Below are 21,021 nucleotides of genomic sequence, written 5' to 3'. Positions count from 1 at the left end.
CTACGATAAAATCCAGATAAACCTAGGAAGATCTGCAGCTCTTCCAGGTTCCTTGGAGGTGGCCATTCAATAATTGCCCTTACTTTTTCTGGATCCATGTTGATTCCCTCTTTCGAGATAATATGCTCTAGATATTTGACCTCTTGTGCAAAGAATTCACATTTAGTTTTCTTCGCATAAAGGGAATGTGTTCTTAACAGTTGAAATACTAATTGTAAGTGTTCCAAGTGTTCTTCTCTTGATTTACTAAAGATCAAGATATCATCCAAAAAGACTATTACAAAATATCCTAGATAGGGCCGTAAAACACTATTCATCAGCTTCATAAAGGTAGCTGGTGCATTAGTGAGGCCAAAAGGCATCACCAAAAAATCATAATGCCCGTATCTAGTACGAAATGCCGTCTTGGAAACATCTTGTGCCTTAATTCTTATTTGGTGATAGCCTGATCTTAAATCTATCTTTGTGAAGAATTTTGCCCCTTGCAATTGATCAAAAAGATCTTCCATTCTGGGCATAGGAAATTTATTCTTCACCGTTATTTTATTAAGTGCTCTATAGTCAACACAAAGTCGCATAGAACCATCTTTTTTCTTTACCAATAAAATTGGTGAAGCCCAAGGTGAATTACTGGGTTGAATAAACCCTTTATCCAGGTAATCCTTAATTTGTCTTTCAACTTCTTGATGCTGTGTTTCACTTAACCTATACGGTGGTTTTGAAATTGGTGTGTATCCTTATTTATGTCAATTGGGTGATTTATTTCACCCCTATCTGGTGGAAGACCACTTGGTAAATCAGAAGGAAACACATCTTTAAAATCATTTAACAAACTATTCAATTCATTATTAACATTCAACTCACAAACATAAGAAAATTGTTGCTTAATATTACAGAAAGTAAAAGTATTCTGTACAGGAAGAGACCATAGCATATATACCTCACAAATTTCCTTCTTTATCAGCTTCTGAACTTCAGTAGAACACAGCAAAGGATTATCAGATACTTCATGTTCACCTTGAATGACAAAAGTCTTACCATCCCTTTCAAATTCCAGTGTATTATGGTGATAGCTACGTTTTAAGGATGGTTCCAATCCCCATAGCCACTCCCTCCCTAGAGCAATATTAGCTCTGTCCATGTTCATTATTTGGAAATCAAGCTTATTTTTATATCCTTGAATCTCGATTTCCAAATTGGATACCATTGTATCCCATATTTTATTGTCTTGGCCTTGCATCATACGAACAACATATTGATGCTCACTGTTTTGTTGGGGAAGTTTCAATTTTTTGACAAGTGCATAATTTATAAAATTATGTGTGGCAGAGTCATCAATCATGACTCTAACCCGTTTTCCAGCTATCAATCCATGTACTCTAAGTAAATCATATGGCCCAAAAGTAGGCTGCCACATAGAAGTTGACATACAACACTTATGTTGTACATCCATGTGCAAGACCTCTAAAGATTTATACTTTTCATGGCCCTTTAATTCTAAGGTCTGCACTACATGGATTTGTTTTTCTTTTCCCTTGCCCTTGTCCTTTCCTTTGTCTTCCCCCTTTTTCTTTTGAGGGCAATTCCAAGCAGCATGGTTAGGGGATAGGCAATTAAAACACAATTTTTCTTTTTTGGCCTTATCAAAGTCATCAGGACTTAACTTTGGCCTCATATATGGTTTTTTTTCAAAAGGTTGTTTTTTACCCTTGAAAAATGGCATTTTCCTTTTAAATTTGCCCATAAATTTTGAGGTTTCCAATTCCTTAGACTTGGGCTTCGTATCAGTGAGACTAGTGAGTGTACCTGGACGCGTACTATCTTCATAAATTAATGCAAATTTAATTGCCTCTTCCAGCGTCTTAGGTAAACTCTGTTTTACTTCCTTTTTACAGGCTTTATCCAGTCCCCTAATGAATCCTCTTGTTTTTTGGAATTCATTAATTCCTTCCAGTTTGAGGATTATCTCACGATATTCCTCCAGATATGTCAGTAGGGGTCGTCCCTTTTGTCTGACATAATCCCAATCTTCCCAATTTCTTTCCATTTCATTTTCAGGAAGAAATTCTTTTAAAAAGACGGATTCAAATTGAGCCCAAGTTTCAGGTATTTTATTCGCCTCCTTTAAAGTTCGCCACCACTTATATGCTTTGGGCCCCAAAGTTAGACTAGCCTCTAGTGCTTGGAGATGTGGTGGGGTATTTTTCCATTTTATGTAAATCTTCCCATTTTTGGAGGAAATTAAAGATTGTGTGTTTATTCCTATCTTTTTCCTCCCCGTAAAATTGAGGTGGTTTCATATTCTTTAGAACTGGATTATCCCTCAATTTATGGTAGGTTTGGGGTTCCTTAGGATCTCGCATAGTCACATCTAAATCTTTTGATGAAGATGGGACATCCGAGGTTTCTATCTTATTTTTATCTCTTTCCAACAATAAAGTTAGTTGAGATTTTATTTCAGTAAGTGTTTGGGTTAAAAATTCCATTTGAACCCCTGAGTTTGCACACGAGCAGTAAGATCATCGAATTGCTCTCGCGTGGCAAAAAATTCTTCCCATTGTTCTTCTTGTATATCTGGTTCATGGGGATCTACCATAGGTTGATCCCCGGAACTAGAACTTTCCATTACCCTTTCTTTCCCTTTTTCTGCCATTAATACACTGGAATTGGAAAGCAAAAATAAGAAATTTGCATACAAGTAAAGTACTTCCTTGATTTTTAATGGCAGATAATGGCTGTTGATTCGGAAAGAAACTCGAAGAGTAAGAAACAAATTGTATCTTCCCAGATTAGAACAGTGAAGTAATCATGCTGGAAATTCAATTTCCTGACTTCAGTCGTATTTGACATTCTTCTGTCCCTCTCACAGCAGTCGCAGTCATATCCGTCTCAGGAGCAGTCGCATTAACCCGTCAGCAGTAATCGTGACAGAATCACGTTTTTTTTCATGACCCACGTCTGATGCTGGCGGCTCCACGCTTGATCTGGTCCTCGCGACCCACGTTTTTTTCTTTTTCTTTTCCTGCCCGTAACGTTGAATGTCACATTAATGTGACGTGGCGCTGCGCTTCTTTTTTATTTTTCTTCACGGCCCGTTCCGACGGCCCGACCCGTCGCGTTTTCACTGCGCCAGGTACAAACGCGATGTGACGTGGCGCTTCTCCCCCTCGTTTTTCTTCACGGCCCGTCGCCTGGTGCTCACGCGACGTTACAAAGACTGACGGCCTGACTGGCGACTGACAACCTGACGGATTTCTGTTCGATTAACGATCTGAAACATAGGCTTTGATACCAATGATAGATGACGGAGAGTCAGAAAACTCAAAACGATGAAAAGCACGAGTCCTTCTCCTCCCAACCACGCCTAGATAAGTGCTGGCCCTCTCCCCGGATCCCTTTGCCAGCCGTCAACTTCTTGGAGTCCTACTATTCCTGGACTCTCTTACTCTCTAGGCTCCCCTTAACCCCGTTCGGGCGCCCAAAAGCCCGGACGGTCATTCTCGTGCATGTTCCCCTAGATTTACCTTAATGTGGCATTAAATGTCACTTTTAATGTCACATTCCATATTTATGACCTTAATGTAACATTAAATATCACTTTTAATGTCACATTAATGTCACAGCTATACATGCTCATTTTTTCTTTTCTCGTATAGGGTCTTCCAAGGTAGTCTCCCATAGCTGCATCATTCTTGATTGTGCACCATCTATCCCATAGGTTCCATCCCATTCCCCCATCATCTCCTTTGGTGGTTTCCTCGTACCTCCCATCCCTTTCAAAGGGGAACGATGTCGAGATGCGGTTGTGGATCCCATGGCCCCTTCTATTTCAGAGGGGGATTACCAAGATCATGACGAACTTCTTCATTGAGGGACTACATTGACAAACTTCATTAGCTTTTGCACTTCTTTTGCCACTCTTGGTTCCACTCTGTCTTCTTTGGCCTTCAATCATATTAGGATCTAAGAGGGGGTGTTAGCATTCATGTGTGACATGCACAAGCATCTCTTGCCTGTGAGCTCAAGTTTGAGTTAGACAAAGAGACATTAGGAGCTTTGACACTCATTTTGTCATGTATTTTGACGGAGGAGGCATCTCTTTCCAAAGCATGGATTTCTTTTTCAGTCGGATTTAGGAGTGTTTACACTAGCTGGTTATTTTCCAGTTTAGTGCATTTCCTTTTCAGTGGGTTTGGATTGCATTCACACTGGCTAGGATGGGGCGATCAGCTTTTATGATGGGAATCTGCATTTTCTCGATTATTTTATTCATGATGATCAGTCGGCCACCTTATTTTTGGCCTATTGGAGCAGGTCGGCCAGATTTGGCTGATTATCTCGGATGTGCAGAGACTCTTCTCCGTTTTCTGGTGCTGCCTTCCATCATCAGCCTGATCGCTTGCATTGCAGTCTTTCTCTTCCCTTTTGTCTCCATGTTCGTGTCTCCTCTTCCACTGTGCACTCTCACGAAAAGAAGTGCAATAACTCCAAGTTGAAGAAGAAGTATACGATCCAAGATCGATGAAACTCTGAAGCTGCGTAACCAGTGACCACACAAAGAAGAGTGGGGTTTTCCTCCACAAGCTAGCATAGGGGAAGAGATTTGAAGCCAATCTAGCTGAAAAGTTACATAATACATGTGCAAGTTGGTGTGCCCAAGTTAGACAATGTACCAAGTCATATGTGTTAATTGAAGTCAATGGCAACTTTTCTAGAGATTTTCTCAAAGGAGAGAAGCTGTTTACTTTAGTTGAGTTTTTCATGACAGGTCTAACAAGTCTTTTGATAGGTGGACTGGGTAAACATGGAGCTGGAAGAAATTTGGCCTTCACTCAATGAGGTACTAATTTATACTGCATTAGATATGATGTAGCTAGTTTTATGAGCTATTGTATCTCACATCCTTACTTGCTCTTGGGCTTAAATTGCAATTCTACTGGTATGGCACATGTTAAACAGGCTGCCTCAGGGTTACTCAAGGTGATTCTGCAGTCGGTTTTGGACCCATATAAATTCAGCATCATCCAAAAAATAGTTATAAAATCTGTCACACTGGGAACTGTTAGTCCCCTTATAGGCGGTAGGTAGTGGTTCTTTTTTGCTTAGTCTTTGGGGTAGACAGCTCGTAGCATATTCAAAAGTTTTGGTGGGAGTCAAGCTGAGGTAGGCTTTTCTGTGGGATGCCCATAGCAGGTATAAAGTTCAGAAGTGGAGGTGAAGATGAGGTTGTTTTGGAGGCTGAACTGGATTGGCGTCATGGCCAAGATTCAAAAATTATCATACAGTTGCAAACTACAGGTCCTGTTCTTACAATACAGGTAATTGATCTCCTATTTACTTTTTGTATGATGTAGCAAGATCCCTACAAAGGAGTGATCTACATTATGGCATGTTCTATGACAGTGTGAGCAAAATGTGGCATATCTTGTGATAGGGTCATGTGTGCATTTACAGCTCTTACCACTCTCTGGTTGAGACTGTATGAGGAGCCAACATACAAATGATTAGGTGTCAGCCTAACATGTTCATTAACAGCATCAAAAAGTGTCACTCTTAGTTCCTTTGTGTTGATTTGTAATACATATGCATCTCGTTAATTTCTTTACATATTTTGGAGTTGCTCTGCAAGTGCATGCAACATGACATTCTCTTTGTCATTAGCCAGATAAAGGACTTTGTCTTCTATGGGGTGTTGAGGCTGATCTTCAAACCGCTTAAAGAACAATTTCCTGGGTTTGGTGCTTTGACCCTTTCATTGTGTGAACCAGTAAGATACACTTTCCTCACTCACTCTGACTCACTCAGTAATTCTCATCTCACTCACTCACACTTTTTGTGAAGGCTTTTGAATTAAATAACAGCAACGCTCTCTCTGTCTCTTGCCTGTTTTGTTATGAGAATGTTTTAAGGATCTTGTGCTCTAAGGAGATTCCATTGGGGAGTCACATGATGGTAACATAGACTCTAGGAATAAGCTATGTGAAAAGGTAGTGTGCATGCTACAATGGAACTTTAGGCAATAGGATGCAAAGGTAGAAACGGTTCAGCTTTCCATAGTTGGTCGATCCAGTAGGAATGAGTCAATACCCTCAAAGAGAACTTGTATTTGATAGAGTGGGGAGTGGAGGATATAATTTTTCTAGGTTCTGGGAAGGGAGGGAAAACTAGTAGTGGTGCAGCAAGAGGTGGTAGTCAAAGTTAAAAGCTTGTTCCACTGGTTCATCTTGCAAACTTGCAGGTAGTGAGATGTATCACTGCAAGTCCAGAGGTGCATGAGTGTTGTTTCACATGCTGGTTTTTTATAGCTGGACGCAATAATAGTGTTTGAAAAAATCTGATTGGAGGCCTTCCTTGATGTATTCAACTTTGTTATTTTGTACCAGACTTTTACTTTTTGAGTTTGGTATGGGCTTAGATTGCTTATTATTAATAGAAGCAATTTATCTTTGAAATGCACAATTAATGCAATATCTTCTGTGCATTTATTTTCCAAATGCACAGATATGGTTGAAAGTGCAAAACATCTGTCAACCATATCTGTTGAAACAACCCTCAAACTATACAATCTTACCATACTGTGTAAGGGTTAGAAAGCTTAGCGACAAAAGATAACACCCCCTGTCATGGTGAGTATTGAGTATGTCCATGTGCTCCTAGTCTTTATAGGGCCTGTTCCCTAGACTGCGTTGCAAGTCTGCACCCAAGTGCCTCTTTGGTGCTATGAACACTGCTTGGATGTCGAAGGAGAATTGAAAGATGAATGAGGGAGTCAGAGGATAGTTGATGAAGCTATAATTGATCAACAGGTTGAAAGGAACTCATGTAAATAAGTAACATAAAAATTTGGCAATGGCTAGTACATCATTGAAAGTTCTGGATCTTAATGGGGGTAACCAACCTCCTGGTTGTTCATTGGGCTTACTTAAGCCTTTGCAATGGCAGAGGGGAGAAGTAGCACACTCACACAAAATGATTCATGGCCAAATAAAGCCAAGAGCCAAAAATGCTGCCAATGCCTAGTGTCATCCTATAACTCAGGACCAACATCAACAGACAACTTGCCAATTCCCAGTATCGTCTATCAGCTCAAAAGAAACATCAGCAGATGGATCCATGGGAGTAAATAATCACTTATAATCACATGCTAAGCCTAGGGAAGGAAATGGTCGATGAGATTCATGGACCTTCCAATCATGGTTATGATTCATTAGGATCGTAGAGCTTGGATGTTGAGTTAGACATACCATCTGTTATTACACCTGGGGGTAAGACAGCAGATATGTGCCTCCACATGAGAGAGGTGAATGTATTCATGGTGCAGCTAAGTTACCAAAGTCTCAAAGAGTCAGATACTTGGTTGACCAGTTGGCATATTGTAGATGTATTGCTACATATTTTGGTATATCTTAGGCATTTTGCTTACGTGACAAAGTTATGGGATGTGAAGAACTTGCTATGTTTGATGATGTAGCTGTGAATGAGTATTGGTGCACTGCTATGGACGGGGGATAGATACACCTGCATCTAAATAGATTTGGGATTTTGTCATTACTCCAAACAAACTTTTGTAGAGCCTAGCTGCATGGCATTATACGGGGGTTGGCCATTTTCCACATTAATCCCTTGTTCTCGTGTCTCTACTCTTCAGATCTTCTCCTTTTCAGTTCCATGTATTGTTGATTGTGTGAGAATAAATTAATTGAATGTTTGCCAAGTAACTCCTGCCAAGTTTCAAAATTATTGGCAGGCTAAGATTTTTTGCAGGAACGTCCAACAAGCCAGGTACAGTGGCTGGCATCTGTTGGAGTAAGATCATGTTTTCTAATATGATGTTTGAAGCTTTTTTAAAAACATTGTGACCTGATATTGCGAGTCATGGTACTTGTAACATCTGTATTTTTGCAAGTTTGACATTGTTTAGAGCCTTATCTATCAAAAATTGGTCATTACTTATGTGAATAATAGATGGACAGGGTTATTTCTTTGCATAGCTAAATGCCTAGGTCCATTGCATTTGCTGCATTTGTAAAAATGTCTCCCAGGAATCAATGCTGTAGGAAACTTGTTTCCTACCCAGATGTTTCCAAAACTCCTGTGAACCATGACTATTAGAATATTGGTGTTTACATCTCCATTTGTGAGCTGACTGAGAGCACTACTGAAGTTTGTTGTGAAAGGTGTCAGTATACTTGTAGCTTTGGCATACAGCAGATTTCTCAGATTTGCATGGAGCTTATGTCACATCAAGCAGCAATTTGTCTCACTGGTTGCTTCTGGTTCATGCCCTCGGAGCCTATAAAAGAGCAGTCCATTTAATTCTATCTTGAATAATAAGGTTGTTTGTGCCATTACACTTTGCAGCTCAGTTCTCTCTCGTTTTCCCAAACTGGTAATTTATTGTATACAAAAGAGCTCTGTCTCTCTTTTTTTTTTCGTAAAAGGTAATTGTATACAAAAGAGCTCTGTCTCTCTCTCTCTTTCTCTGTCTCTCTCTCTCACTCGTGCATGCATCTGCTCTTTACTGATTGCAAGATCGTCTCTCGGAAATGCACAATAATTGTAAAACATTGAAAACAAGAGTTAAGGTTTATTTCAATGAATGAAAGTACATGTTCATCTGCTAGATCCAGTTAGTTGAGCACTGCATTGAAAAGTCACTAGATTGCCTCACTGTTATCTGGTGTCTGATGAGATACTGCTGTAACCACTGTCAGCCATTGCCACATTCTGTTAAGATAATGGAAGTTGACAGAGACAACAAAAATAAACAGTGTAACAGCTGCCATAGTGACTGGACAGGGACAAGCTATTTTAAATATACCTGCTAACATTTTAGCTACATATGCTAAGGACTAGGCATGCCAATTTACTCATATCATGAAAGTGTCATAGAAAACCTTTGTTGTCTTTGTTAATACTTCTCAAATGTTCATCTTCATCAAATTTTCAAGGTCCATGATGTTTATGAAACACTTGACAATGGCTGAATCTAGTGATGCCATAATTTTAAGTATTCTGAGGCCTATTAACATATTATGTACCTCAGTGGAAATGGAAAGGAACGTATAATGGTGTCTCTCCCACATCTTCATTGACATCTTCCTTTTCCCTCAACCGTGCTACTTATTTCCATCCTCAACTATTCACTCACACACACACACACACACACACACACACACACACACACACACACACAGATGATTTCACATGATCTTTTAAGGTCTCCCAGTCTTTTCTCCTTTCCCATATGATCACATCTTGGCAGGCGATGTTACGTTTTTTGATTTGGTGCCCCTTGGATTCTTGCAAGGAGGAAATTTCTCTCCTAGGCGAAGTACTGGCCTCTTCGAGGTTGTTGGATTGGCCAGACAAAGAGCTGTAAAGAGACAAGTTTAACCACATGCCTCGGTCGGGGTTGCGGTTAGTCCAGAATGGTGTTATTCTTGGACAGGCCCGTCTTTATTTATTTTGGCGTATTCGCCAGCACTTTTGGGTGCCTAGATGGTATCATGTTATTTGGACGGCTATACAGGACAAAATTACGAGCTACTATCCTTTGCCTACATTACAGCTCTCATCTCCTTGGTACAATTGGATGTTTGTGATTCCGGATGATTTCGAGAAAAGGTCAGCCGATCAGATATATCATTAGATGGTAGAGGCTAAGAGATGGGTCATGGATAAGGCAAATAAAGAATGGCACATTCGGGAAAGCAAAAAGAAGTGGCAGGACAGATTCATCCAGCTCTAGAAATCTAAGGTTCCGTATCAGGGAAAAGTGTTTATGTGGAGGCTACTTATTGGGGCTCTTCCTACTGGGAATGTGCTGCGTGCTCATTAGATCTCTGTTGGGCGATGCATATTCTGTACTACATGTGATGAGACAATGCTTCATCTTTTTGTCTCCTGCCGTGTTGCAAGATAGATTTAGAATTTTGTTTTCCGTGTCTGGTCCTTGTTGACTCGACACCGGATTTCAGCTCGTTCGTGGATTTTGGGGAAGATGACCTCCATGACCTCTTTGAGTTCAGATTATTCCTGCCTTTTCCATTTCCTCAGATGGACAGCCTGGTGGCATATTTGGCGTACTCTAAATGCCTTCATTTTTGAATTAGTATTTGGGATTCATGGTCATGTGGCCCAAATCCGGGGTTTAGTGTTGTGGCAAATCACCTCTATGGTGTCTGCTGACCTGGTTCTTCCTGATATTGCTACTCCGTGGCTGGGTACTGTCCCCTCCACACCAGCTGTGCTTTCAGTGTGATATTTCTGTGTTAGAGTTTGTGTAGATTTTCCTTCATGACTGTTATTTTCCATTATTTTTAAGCTGACCTGATGGTCTGATGTAAAATATTTACTACTTAATTCAATTATCTTCACAAAAAAAGAGAGAGAGATGATTTCACAACATGAAGACTAGAGCGTTCATTATGGCATATAACTTACTTGCAGCAACAAACTCATTAAATGCTAATGTCTTTCGTGCCAGCTAATACTTTTCTTCTGTTTTTTTCCATCATGTTTCCAAAGGCCGGTGATGTTTACTAACACTTGACAATGGCTGAATCTAGTGATGCTATCATTTAATGTATTCTGAGGCCTATTGGCATGCTGGTTTATTGAATGGAATAAAATGTAGTTCTTTCTTTAAGTCCTAGCTATGTGCATGTCTCTACAATGTCCAAGACTGCAGTTGCAGCCATAAGCTTGCAACAATATCAATAAAGAAACGAGCATAAGAGGTCCATGCCAGTTATATTTCGCTGTGGCTAATTAGGAAGGAAGCAAGCAATGATTGAGAACATTGTCATTTGCAAAGAGATGTTGAATTGAAAAAATGTCAGACAAACTTGACAGTGTGGTGATAAACTAATGATGATGAAAATCAGTAGCAAATGTTTTCCAAGGAGAATCGTAGATAACCTGAATGAAAGCAAAATCATGAAAATACGATTGTAGCATATCCAAGGAGGAAAAGCAGGCCATGAATTGCAACAGAAGGGGAACACAAAGCCACGGGATGCAAAATGGCCTTCACAAATGAACTTGCGGTAGTTGGAAACATCAATTCTTCCTCTCCCCCCCCACCTTTGTAATGAGTGTGTTAATATTATCAATGACTAAAATATTACAAGAGTCACATGACTAAAAGAACATAGAAAGGTGCAAAAGTCAGGCTAGGGTCACTGAGGAGCCCGTTGGTGGATGCCAAGATACTAAATCATCTCTGGTCAAGATAGCAACATGCTGAATAAGGTCAAGCTGCCACTGAAGAAGTCCCTTAAGTTTCGCAACATGGCAGTGGATGCTGGAGGCAATATCAAAGATGAACGTGTTGCGAGTGACCCAAATATGGCAGCAGCCCCAGAATCTGAGAAAGTGAAATAGAATCTTTATATGGGATTGTAGTTGTGCACCACCAAAAGCGTTGCCATATAATTTCTGCAAACCAGGCTGTAAACCAGCACCATAAGTCGTTGCATACCAGGACCACTTTATGCATTGCTGTCCATTGCTTGGAACACTGAACCACCTCCAAAATAAGTTGGATGAAATGGCCAAGCTTGAGATTTCCAATAAGTAAACTTGGATTCCATTTTTTGTGATATCCATTTGAGCAAAAGTTTTGGTTGTACATCAACACCCAATGGATAGCCAAGTTACCTTACAATATCTCCCTCTTGAACAACCACACCGTGCCATCCGAAGTTTGGCAAATTAGAGTCAGTAGAAGCTATGAGGGAGGATTCGGCAGCACTAATATGGAGACTTGATGCATGTTCAACCATTTACCAAACATCGAAAGATTTACGAAGGTTAGAAGCATTTGCTTTTAGAACCATGAATGAATGTATCATCAGCCAGCACCTGGCCAACAAATTGTTGGTGCGAAGGGAGAGATAAACCAGCCAGGTGTCCGGTATCTACAAGATGCGATAACATAGAAATAATGGGCGAGTAGCAAGCGCAAAAAGGAGAGGGCTCAAAGAGCAGCCTTGTCAAACCGAGTGTGTGAGGGGAAAGGCCTCAATGACCCAACCATTTAGCATAACATGGGATGTAGCACCTGTGTTGATGGTATGGACCAGCTTGAATATACGAGGCCCGAAGCCCATGGTTCACATGAGATCCGCAAGAAAAGACCATTCCAAGAAGTCCAAGGCCTTTTCCAAACCCAACTACACCAAAAGAACCTCCTATTGTATGTGCCGTACATAATCAATGGCCATTTGCACATTTAGAATGCTATGCAGAATGGTTTTGCTCTTAATAAAGCAATATTGATGAGGATACATAGACCAGGTAGGTGTTTATAAAGATGATTTGCAAATACCTTTGCAAAGATCTTACACATAGTGTCCATCAAAGAGATTGGTCTCCTATGTATAAGTTTGGAAACTTTGGGAATTAACTTCATTACCCCCCTTCTTTCTATGATAAAGACATGTTACTAGAATCCCAAACCTGCTGATACATGGCTACCAATGGTTTTGCCAAAGGAGATGTATAGGTTTCAAAGAGTTCATTGATAATACCATTCAAGCTACTAGGGTTTTATCATGAGGTAAATGCAACAAAACCTTCGTAACTTCACCCTCACTGGTATTAGCCTCTAGGGTGTCTTGCATATCTTGGGAAACTTGATCTCTGACCAAGGCATGCAAGGTTGCATGGGCATGAGGAATGTGAGGAGAACATGCTTGTTGCAAACCTAAGAGATTCGTGAAGTATTCCCATGTAATGAAAGCAATCAACCATGGAATGAAATCTAACTGAAATTGAAAATTAACTAAGCTACAACAAAGAATTAACAAATCTATTGCACCAAGACATCCTCATCATGTATTAATGGTTGGGGATTCAAGAATACATGACGGCCATGGCTGAGTGCTTCATAGGCTAGAAAGAAGCTAACTCCAAGAAAATGGTAAAGCCAAGATTATTGAATGATCAAAAGATATCTTGCCTTTGGCCTCTAGTCCCTTTTATTCTAACCCTTTTTCCAAACTTAAGGGCTGTTCACACATGTACACATAGGCTAGGGCTAAATTTACAAAGGCTGGAATTAATCCAAGGTGCAAACATTAATGTTGTATTTTCCTTCATGACAAACCATCCCGTCCTGAAGATGGTTTTGTCCTCAAAACCAAGAAGTAATGGACTAAATCCAAGTCAAGGATGATAGTAATCATGCCCATTCATCTTCCAAGTGATAAGAAAGCACTGTCCATGAAAAGAAGACCTTTTTGCATGCCAAACTGTGAGAAAACTGGCTGCTGTCCAAACAGGGCTGATTCACTAAAACTGCCATAACTTTTGATATATTGGTCCAAATAAGGCGTATGAGGTGTAGAAACGAAGTATACACTCCCAAGCATCACCTCATAACATCAGAATCAAATTTTGATGAAGTCAGGACAGTTTTATTGTCTGCAGAAATTTCATACAGCAAGCTGTCTCTGCACAGTCACTGCATACTGCATCATATATCGTCCTGTAATAACCAAGGAAAGTTACTGACATAAGTGGATGGTTGCCAAGAAGACTCTTCAATGGGAAAATTCTTCCACTTAATGAGATACTCAATGAGAGTACGATTTCTGAGAACTTTCTCTCTCTTTCCAATAATGCTTTCAGGTTCATATATGATCAGTCCTGCCTCATCCAATGGTGGTAACTCTTCCAATACTTGTACATCAGGCCCAACATACTTCTTCAGCTGTGAAACATGGAATACATCATGTATTCTAGTGGAAGATGGACAGAAATTTTGGACTGTAAGCTACCTTGTCTTTGGAATGCACTTTTCCATATGTAGTAACCATAGGAAAATCATTAAAATTGTAGCACGCATTTATGAGTTACTACCTTGTAGGCAATACTCCAAATAAAGATATCAAGTACCCCCGGGATCAAAAGAAAATCCCTCAAAAATAATAGTCATAATCATGGGTACCTGTCCAGAATCATGCATATAATCTATACCTCCCGGGTCAAATGGAAAGCCACCCAAGAACTCATGATTGCCATCATGAATGCCTGGATCATAGGGAAATGATGCATTCAAATCATATGACATATCAGCACCATATTCAAAATCATATACATGAGAATCCGAAGAAACGCCATTAGGTAGTTGCAGTCCTTGATCAACTATGGGCTGATGTAGATCAACCATGGAATCATAAGAATCATGACCAAGGATGGGTTTATGTATCTCATCAACATGATTATCCCAAGGTAGCTCATCATCATATGGATATGCATTCTCATCCATTTCTGCAACTAACTCTCCTTGTGAACCATCATCACATATCTTTGCATCCTCATGTTCTTCATTATCGATTAAACTCTCTTCTTCATTTTGATCTTCATCTTCTTCACTATCTTCATTCTGAAATTCCTGCTCTTGGTCTTCTATTTGGTCATTCTCTTGTATATCTTCTTCATTGTCATCATCATCTTGAGTGTTGTCTTCTTCATCAGCTTCTTCATTTTTCTCTATGATGTTAACCTCTTCGGTTTGCATTGTATACATTCTTGCATTAGTATCCATAGGCTGACCATAATGAATTCCTGTATTACATGGTTCATGCTGCCCATCGTCAACTAGATGTTGTTGGAAACAAGATACATGATATTCATTCCTATAAGATTGCTCTTGGAAGCATTCAGGACAACTACATTTAACACTGCAATGCTGCCCATAAACATAGGCATCCCCATAGGTATGATCATCAGCATGCTGTCCAAAGTATTTTGGAGTAGGTTCCAAAGATGAAGCATGATCTTCATATGCATACGTCCCTCCAAAATATCCTTGCTGCTGCCCAAATGCATCAAGCTGCTGGCCATGAGCATTTGTATGATTACTCTTATGATCAAATCTGCCATAGGCAAAACCATCTTGTTGTTGACCAAAACCATTTGGATAAGGATCACCTTGATCTTCTTGGCATGAGGTATGGCATCCATATTGCCCAAAAGAACTTCTAAGACTTTGCCCATTTGAAGAAAAAAAAACATAAGATCCATAGTCACTATATCCATGAACTGGAGTATCATGGGAAACACATCCATAAGCATTAGTGCCATTCTCTCTTTCATGAGATATACCATATGTATAAGCATCATGTTGAACATTTGACACTTCTGCAATGCTCCTATCAATGATGGATACGAGCTCTTTAACTTTCAACTTCATTTCCCTTACATCTCTGACCAAATTGTTCACTGTAACCATGCTGTTGTGATTATCCCTATGCACTGTTTTGGCCATATCTTGAAGAATACTGATCCAAATGAGGTGCTTGATGGCTCTGCTCGAAACCCACGATGTCTAGTACTAGTTAAAAATCTTGGTTCACATTAAAATATTCCAATACCCCATTCTGGAAATGATTTGTTATGTCTGTCCACAATAGACAGCACCCTGTCTCAAGTACCTAGTTGCATTGTTTTAACCATAACTTGAGAAATTCTGATCGGAATGAGGTGTTTGATAGCTTCACTCGAAGCCCACGATGTCTACCTTCAATTAGGAATCCTGGTTTGCATTAATTTGTACCTACACCCCATTCTGGAAATGATTCTCTAGGTCTGTCCATAGTAAACTGCTAGTGAACTATTGGAACAAAATAGGCTCTAACTTGAGAAATATGTATCCAAATGAAGCATTTGTTAGCTCCAATCCAAGCTTGTGATGTCTAGTATCAATCCCAATTGTCTATTTATCGTTAGAATGATGCTACTAATTTCTGTAGCAACTTTTTCCAAATCTGTCCCTGTTTGGACTGCACCCTGTTTTAGACAGTGCAGATGATGACACACTCTATCCTCCCACAATGCATCCAACCAATGTACTTTGGCCCATCTGCTGTGGCAGTAATGAATGGCAAACTTATAGTAGTCTGTGTCAGAGTGGACAGTTCCACTTTGGCCTTCAGTGAGACGCTACAAAGCTTGCTTATCCCTCAACAGGTCAATACCTTCTTCTTTCTTGAAATTACCCACTAACCAGTCAACTATGCACTTGTCAAAGTCATACTTGATGATCAGAGTGATGCAAAGCTTTGCTGAATCAAGCAGTTTGCTCTCCTAATGATGAGAAATACTCATCATGGCTTGGTTGGATTGTTGGGAGAACTCTACATCATCCTTTCTTTCCACTGCAACTTCTGATATGCCAAATAGTAACAATGATGTGGATACCAATGATGTCTCAGTATCTTATGATGGTGATGACAGCAATTCTCTGCCCTGAAAAGACCCTCTCATTACTGCATTTTAGTGAAGAGGATGGTGGAGAAGTGATACTCAGAAATGGATGCCAACAAGCAAGCACAGGTTGCAAAATCTTTAAGAAGAATTCAGGAGATCGAGAAGGTGGGAAGCTATCCTGGGGAAGCCCACTGGCTATATGACTGAAGATGAACAGCACAGGACCATGTCTGCTGCTTGCAAGCTTCTCTCAATGAAGCTGCCAGCAACAATGGTTCAAGTAGCACTTCAACTCTGTGCTAAACTGACCAAAAGCCATATGATAGCCATGCAGTTTCTTGATGCAGGTGGTCTGTATGTGGCAGGCAGAGTTATCTCAAAAACTGGGAAGGTGGCAGTTAAAAATGGGACTTGCCACTGGACTGAAGCCCTTCAAGAATCTGCAAATGTTCCTCTGGATATCAGTGGAAAGGATTCTGACAAAGAGCTGTACAAACTTGTTGTTTCTATGGGTTTGTCTCGGTTTGGCATTCTTGGAGAGACCACAATTAGTCTAGCTGATTATGCACAAGCCATTGCTGCACCGGTTTCCCTGTCATTACCGCTGCAGAACTGCAATGCTGACAGCATACTTCATGTGAAAATACGACGTACCATGCCCAAGTCTGTGACAAAGTAGTTGCTGCTGCATTTGAATAGACTTGGAAGGACAGACAGAAAGTAATATCGACCAGGAGGTGCAACTTGACACAGTTGGTCAGCTAACACAATTTGATATTAGACTTTCTGCTTTTGACAGCTTGTAGCAGTCAGAACTGGGAAAGCGAGTGACTCCAAATAAGGATGAATCATCCCCTCCCTCTGCTCCAAGGTACAGTTCAGACTCATTTGACATACCCTCTACACCAGGAGTGAGTGAATCTCGCCCATATGGCAGTTATGGTGTTGGGGAAAAACTCATGTCTCCATCCAGCTCTATCAGTAGTTGCAGCGGACGGCCGGATTCAGGCAATGGTTTTAATGATTACATTGGATTCAATAAGGTGGATGATGCTCACGAGGTCACAAGTGAAAGAACATTGACCTCCTCAGCTTACAAAGAAAAGAAGATAATCAAGCATGCACACCAAAATTAGGCTCAGCCATGAAAATGAGTCTTGAGGAATCGGAAGGCTCGTCTGCATGGGCTAAGAGATCATGCGGATCTAGTACCACAGCTTCACAGTCCCATGATATAATCTCTAGGAGGACATCCTTGTCTGTTGAAGAATCCCTTGGCTGCAGGGACCTGGAAAACGTTCCACAAACAGAAAAGCTGGCAGAGAGTGTAAACAATCTACAAACTCAGACCGATGCTGATGAAGATGAAGAGTTGAAAGATATTAAGATCCCTCTATTCTGGGGCGAAGCCACGGACGGTGAGACTGATCCAACACGTGAACATCCCTCTGGTTGTACTGCAACAGATATTGCTTCTTCAGCAGGTTATGATGGGATTGCGGGATATTTGTCAGCGTGTAGCTTCACAGGTCATCTTCATAAGAAGACTGAGAAAGAGCACCTGATAGGTTTGGTTGAACGTCTGCATCAGCGTGTGGTTGGCAAGATCAGGCGGTTGATGCAGTGGCTGAAGCTGTACTCAGATCCAGAGCTGGATGATGGACGCTTGGCTGATGGGCAAGGTCGGACTGTTAGTTTCTCGAACACAGTAGTTATCTTGACTTCTAATCTTGGGGCGAAGCATCTGGTTTCTGGCCTGATTGGAAGCCAATCTATGGATGTTGCAAAGGAAAAGGTTATGTCTGAGGTGAAATTTCTGGGACCAATGATTCTCTGGTTTTGGTGAAGCTAGCTTGCATAGAAGTAAGCAAAGAAAGAGCAGCTCTTCTCGCAGCCAAGAATGCTGACAGAACCTCTGATCTTTCAGGGCAAGACCTTGCAGCCATCCAGGAGCTTGAGCTCAAACTTGCAGCAGCGATTGAAGAGTTGCATAGTCTGCATCAAGAATTGGTGGTTGCAAAGGAAGAAGAGGGGAGGATGGCAAAAGCATTATCTGAAGCATTTGCCAATCTTCAGCAAGCTAAGTCAGAGGTCACAGACTTGCAGAAGCAAGCAAATATTGCTAAAACCTCCTCCAAAGCTGCTACGAGAGAGCTAGAAGGTGAAGGCAGGTGCCGGAGGGTCTTCTGCTGCTAAGAGGAAGCCATTGAAGCTCGCTTTGGCGCATCTTGCAGCAGCATCTGGCCGTGATCAGGCCCTGCCTTGAGAAGAGACACACATTTCAGCACGCTTTCGAAGTTCTCATTATGGAGATGCCCAGCATCAAGGTATCTTAGGACCTTGACCTTCAGGTTCGTTAGAATCTGGCCATCTTCCTCCGACCCGAGCCCTGTCGAACCGGGTTTCCCCTTCTGGCTGTAGATCAACACACCTTCAGAGCAAATCTCAAAGGCTTGCTCCAGATAACTGACGGACTCTGCATGCGATGGCTTGTCAGACCTTGCAAGCAGCAGTTTCCCGTAATGGAAGAACTGCTCGGCGAGTTCTTCATATTGCTCGGCGGGAGAGGAAGGATGGAGCATACCACGTGCTTTGCCTAGAAGGCTGCAAGCGAGAGCTTTCTGAGAGAGCTCCCATGCCGTTTTCGCACGAGAGACGTAAAGTTCGAACAAGAATGACTCCTCCTGGACCACGACCTGACAAAGTTAGTTGGAGTCTGCCATTATCCATTGGATCATGCCAAGAACCTCCATCTTGACCAAGATAATGCCAAGAACCACCTTCTTGACACAATTCTAACCACGGTTTACTGTGCAAGTCACCCCCAGTCAACTAGATACAGAAATTCATGGTTCTAACCAAACCAAACCGTACTATAATCAAATTATATATGTTGTAGCCAAATTGTACATGGACAATGACCTCCCCAGCAAGGTCATAATCATGAAAATGATGGAATTAAAGCCTGCCTTGGATCAAAGCAAGGCTCTGATACCAATGTAATGAAAGCAATCAACCATGGAATGAAATCTAACTGAAATTGAAAATTAACTAAGCTACAACAAAGAATTAACAAATCTATTGCACCAAGACATCCTCATCATGTATTAATGGTTGGGGATTCAAGAATACATGACGGCCATGGCTGAGTGCTTCATAGGCTAGAAAGAAGCTAACTCCAAGAAAATGGTAAAGCCAAGATTATTGAATGATCAAAAGATATCTTGCCTTTGGCCTCTAGTCCCTTTTATTCTAACCCTTTTTCCAAACTTAAGGGCTGTTCACACATGTACACATAGGCTAGGGCTAAATTTACAAAGGCTGGAATTAATCCAAGGTGCAAACATTAATGTTGTATTTTCCTTCATGACATCCCAACACGTGCATACAATAGAGTGGGGATTTGTGACCATATAACCATTTGGGTGTTGTAATTGTACCACATTCTCTCGCGTAGGGGATGCATGCAAAGATCGAAAGAATTTGTGAGTTTGACAAAAACCATCTCGAAGACCTTCGGTTAGGTCCCGAAGCTTAGCTTGCTGATAAGGCCGCATGTGAAAACATTGAATAAGTTCAGCTAGCTTTGCCGATAATGGGACTAGAAAAGTATCATGTGGTGAATCAAGCAATGGTAGATGAACCGAGGCCAGGATATTCTCCGTACCATGCAAATGCTGCCTAGTAAGCAAAGCATGGTAAATCTCATATTGCCTCGACATTTTTTGCACATTATGAAGCAATCTTTTGAACGAGGCTAAGTGTAGCAAAACCTTTTGTATATTAATTGTTACAAAGATATATTGGCTCAATGATTCCAAATTAATTTGATGCTTATATACTTTGAAGGGCAATTTGTATTATTTATGTTTTTCAAAATATGATTAAATGTTTATCACAGATACTCTCAGCTGCAGAGACTCGAGAAATAAAAATATCTAATATAGGAGTCATTTGATGGGTAGCTTCACCGTCCACAAGCCAAACAAGTACTGATGTGCTCAACTGTGACGACTGGGTCTCTGTAGGCATCTCATCAAGAGGCAACTCGCAAATGTGAACGAGGCTTGAATCTAATGTCTCTAAGAAGACGATGTGGGCCTTTGCAGACTAGTCAAAAAAACCCTCTGGAGTTGAGTAGTTCGTTGACTGTGGTGATAGACTGGTGGTTATGTGGGTCTGGCCTTGCCACTATCCTTGCTGAGGGTTGCCACCACCCTGCTTTCCTTATTGGGGGTTACCTAACTAGGGTGTAGGGGTCTAATTCTTGGATTTTGGCTGTGTGCCTCTTGCCTTAGATTGACACTTGTCTGTTAGCTACTCATTTCCTGGACAGTGAGGACGGCAATGCCACGTCAACAGGTGCCACGTAAGCATCTGTAGTCAGACAATTTTTTACTGCAGTTGGCTGCATTTAATGCAGTCGACCTGTCGTAGTTATTTCCTATTTTTCGGCTATTTATAGCCGGTTTTGTGGCAGACTCCAGTATTCATTATTTTAAATTTTGATCTTGAGATCTGTTGGCTGAGACAGACTGTGCTCGGGTTGACGGGGATCGAGGTCATCAAGTTGGAGACATGCGCAGATATTTCCTTTGCCCCCTTGTGTATTTCTGCACTCTTATATAGCATACTATACCGCAGATTTTCTGCGTTTACATTGTCTCCTTTTCTCTCTCTCTCCTCTCTGTGTTCACTCTCTCTCAGTCTTTGTCCTACGCTTTTGCATCGCTGCACTCTAACATGGTATCAGAGCGGTGAAGATGGACTGACTGAGGGCTGAACCTATCTGAAGAGGAG

The 21,021-nt window shown here is 41.0% G+C and overlaps 1 protein-coding gene across 2 annotated transcripts in view; it reads left to right on the top strand.

Moving 5' to 3' along the window:
• LOC148015661 (synaptotagmin-5-like) overlaps positions 1-21,021 on the top strand; it is a 63,646-nt gene that overhangs the window by 31,394 nt on the left and 11,231 nt on the right. Inside the window, exons 3-6 of one of the 2 annotated variants that reach the window (XM_087664884.1) lie at positions 4,790-4,840; positions 4,960-5,080; positions 5,194-5,318; positions 5,666-5,767. In XM_087664884.1, the coding sequence (XP_087521010.1) occupies positions 4,790-4,840; positions 4,960-5,080; positions 5,194-5,318; positions 5,666-5,767 (399 nt within the window). Of the gene's footprint in view, positions 1-4,789; positions 4,841-4,959; positions 5,081-5,190; positions 5,319-5,665; positions 5,768-21,021 lie in introns of both variants that reach the window. The other variant, XM_087664883.1, reaches the window with a different exon arrangement.

The sequence above is a fragment of the Lygodium microphyllum genome, chromosome 24 (genome assembly GCF_053477565.2).
Source record: "Lygodium microphyllum isolate KBCC chromosome 24, Lygodium_microphyllum_v1.1.10, whole genome shotgun sequence".
In the NCBI taxonomy this organism is placed as follows: Eukaryota; Viridiplantae; Streptophyta; class Polypodiopsida; order Schizaeales; family Lygodiaceae; genus Lygodium; species Lygodium microphyllum.
The sequence above is the reverse complement of the archived record's forward strand: the minus strand, read 5'-3'. Positions and strand labels throughout refer to the sequence as shown.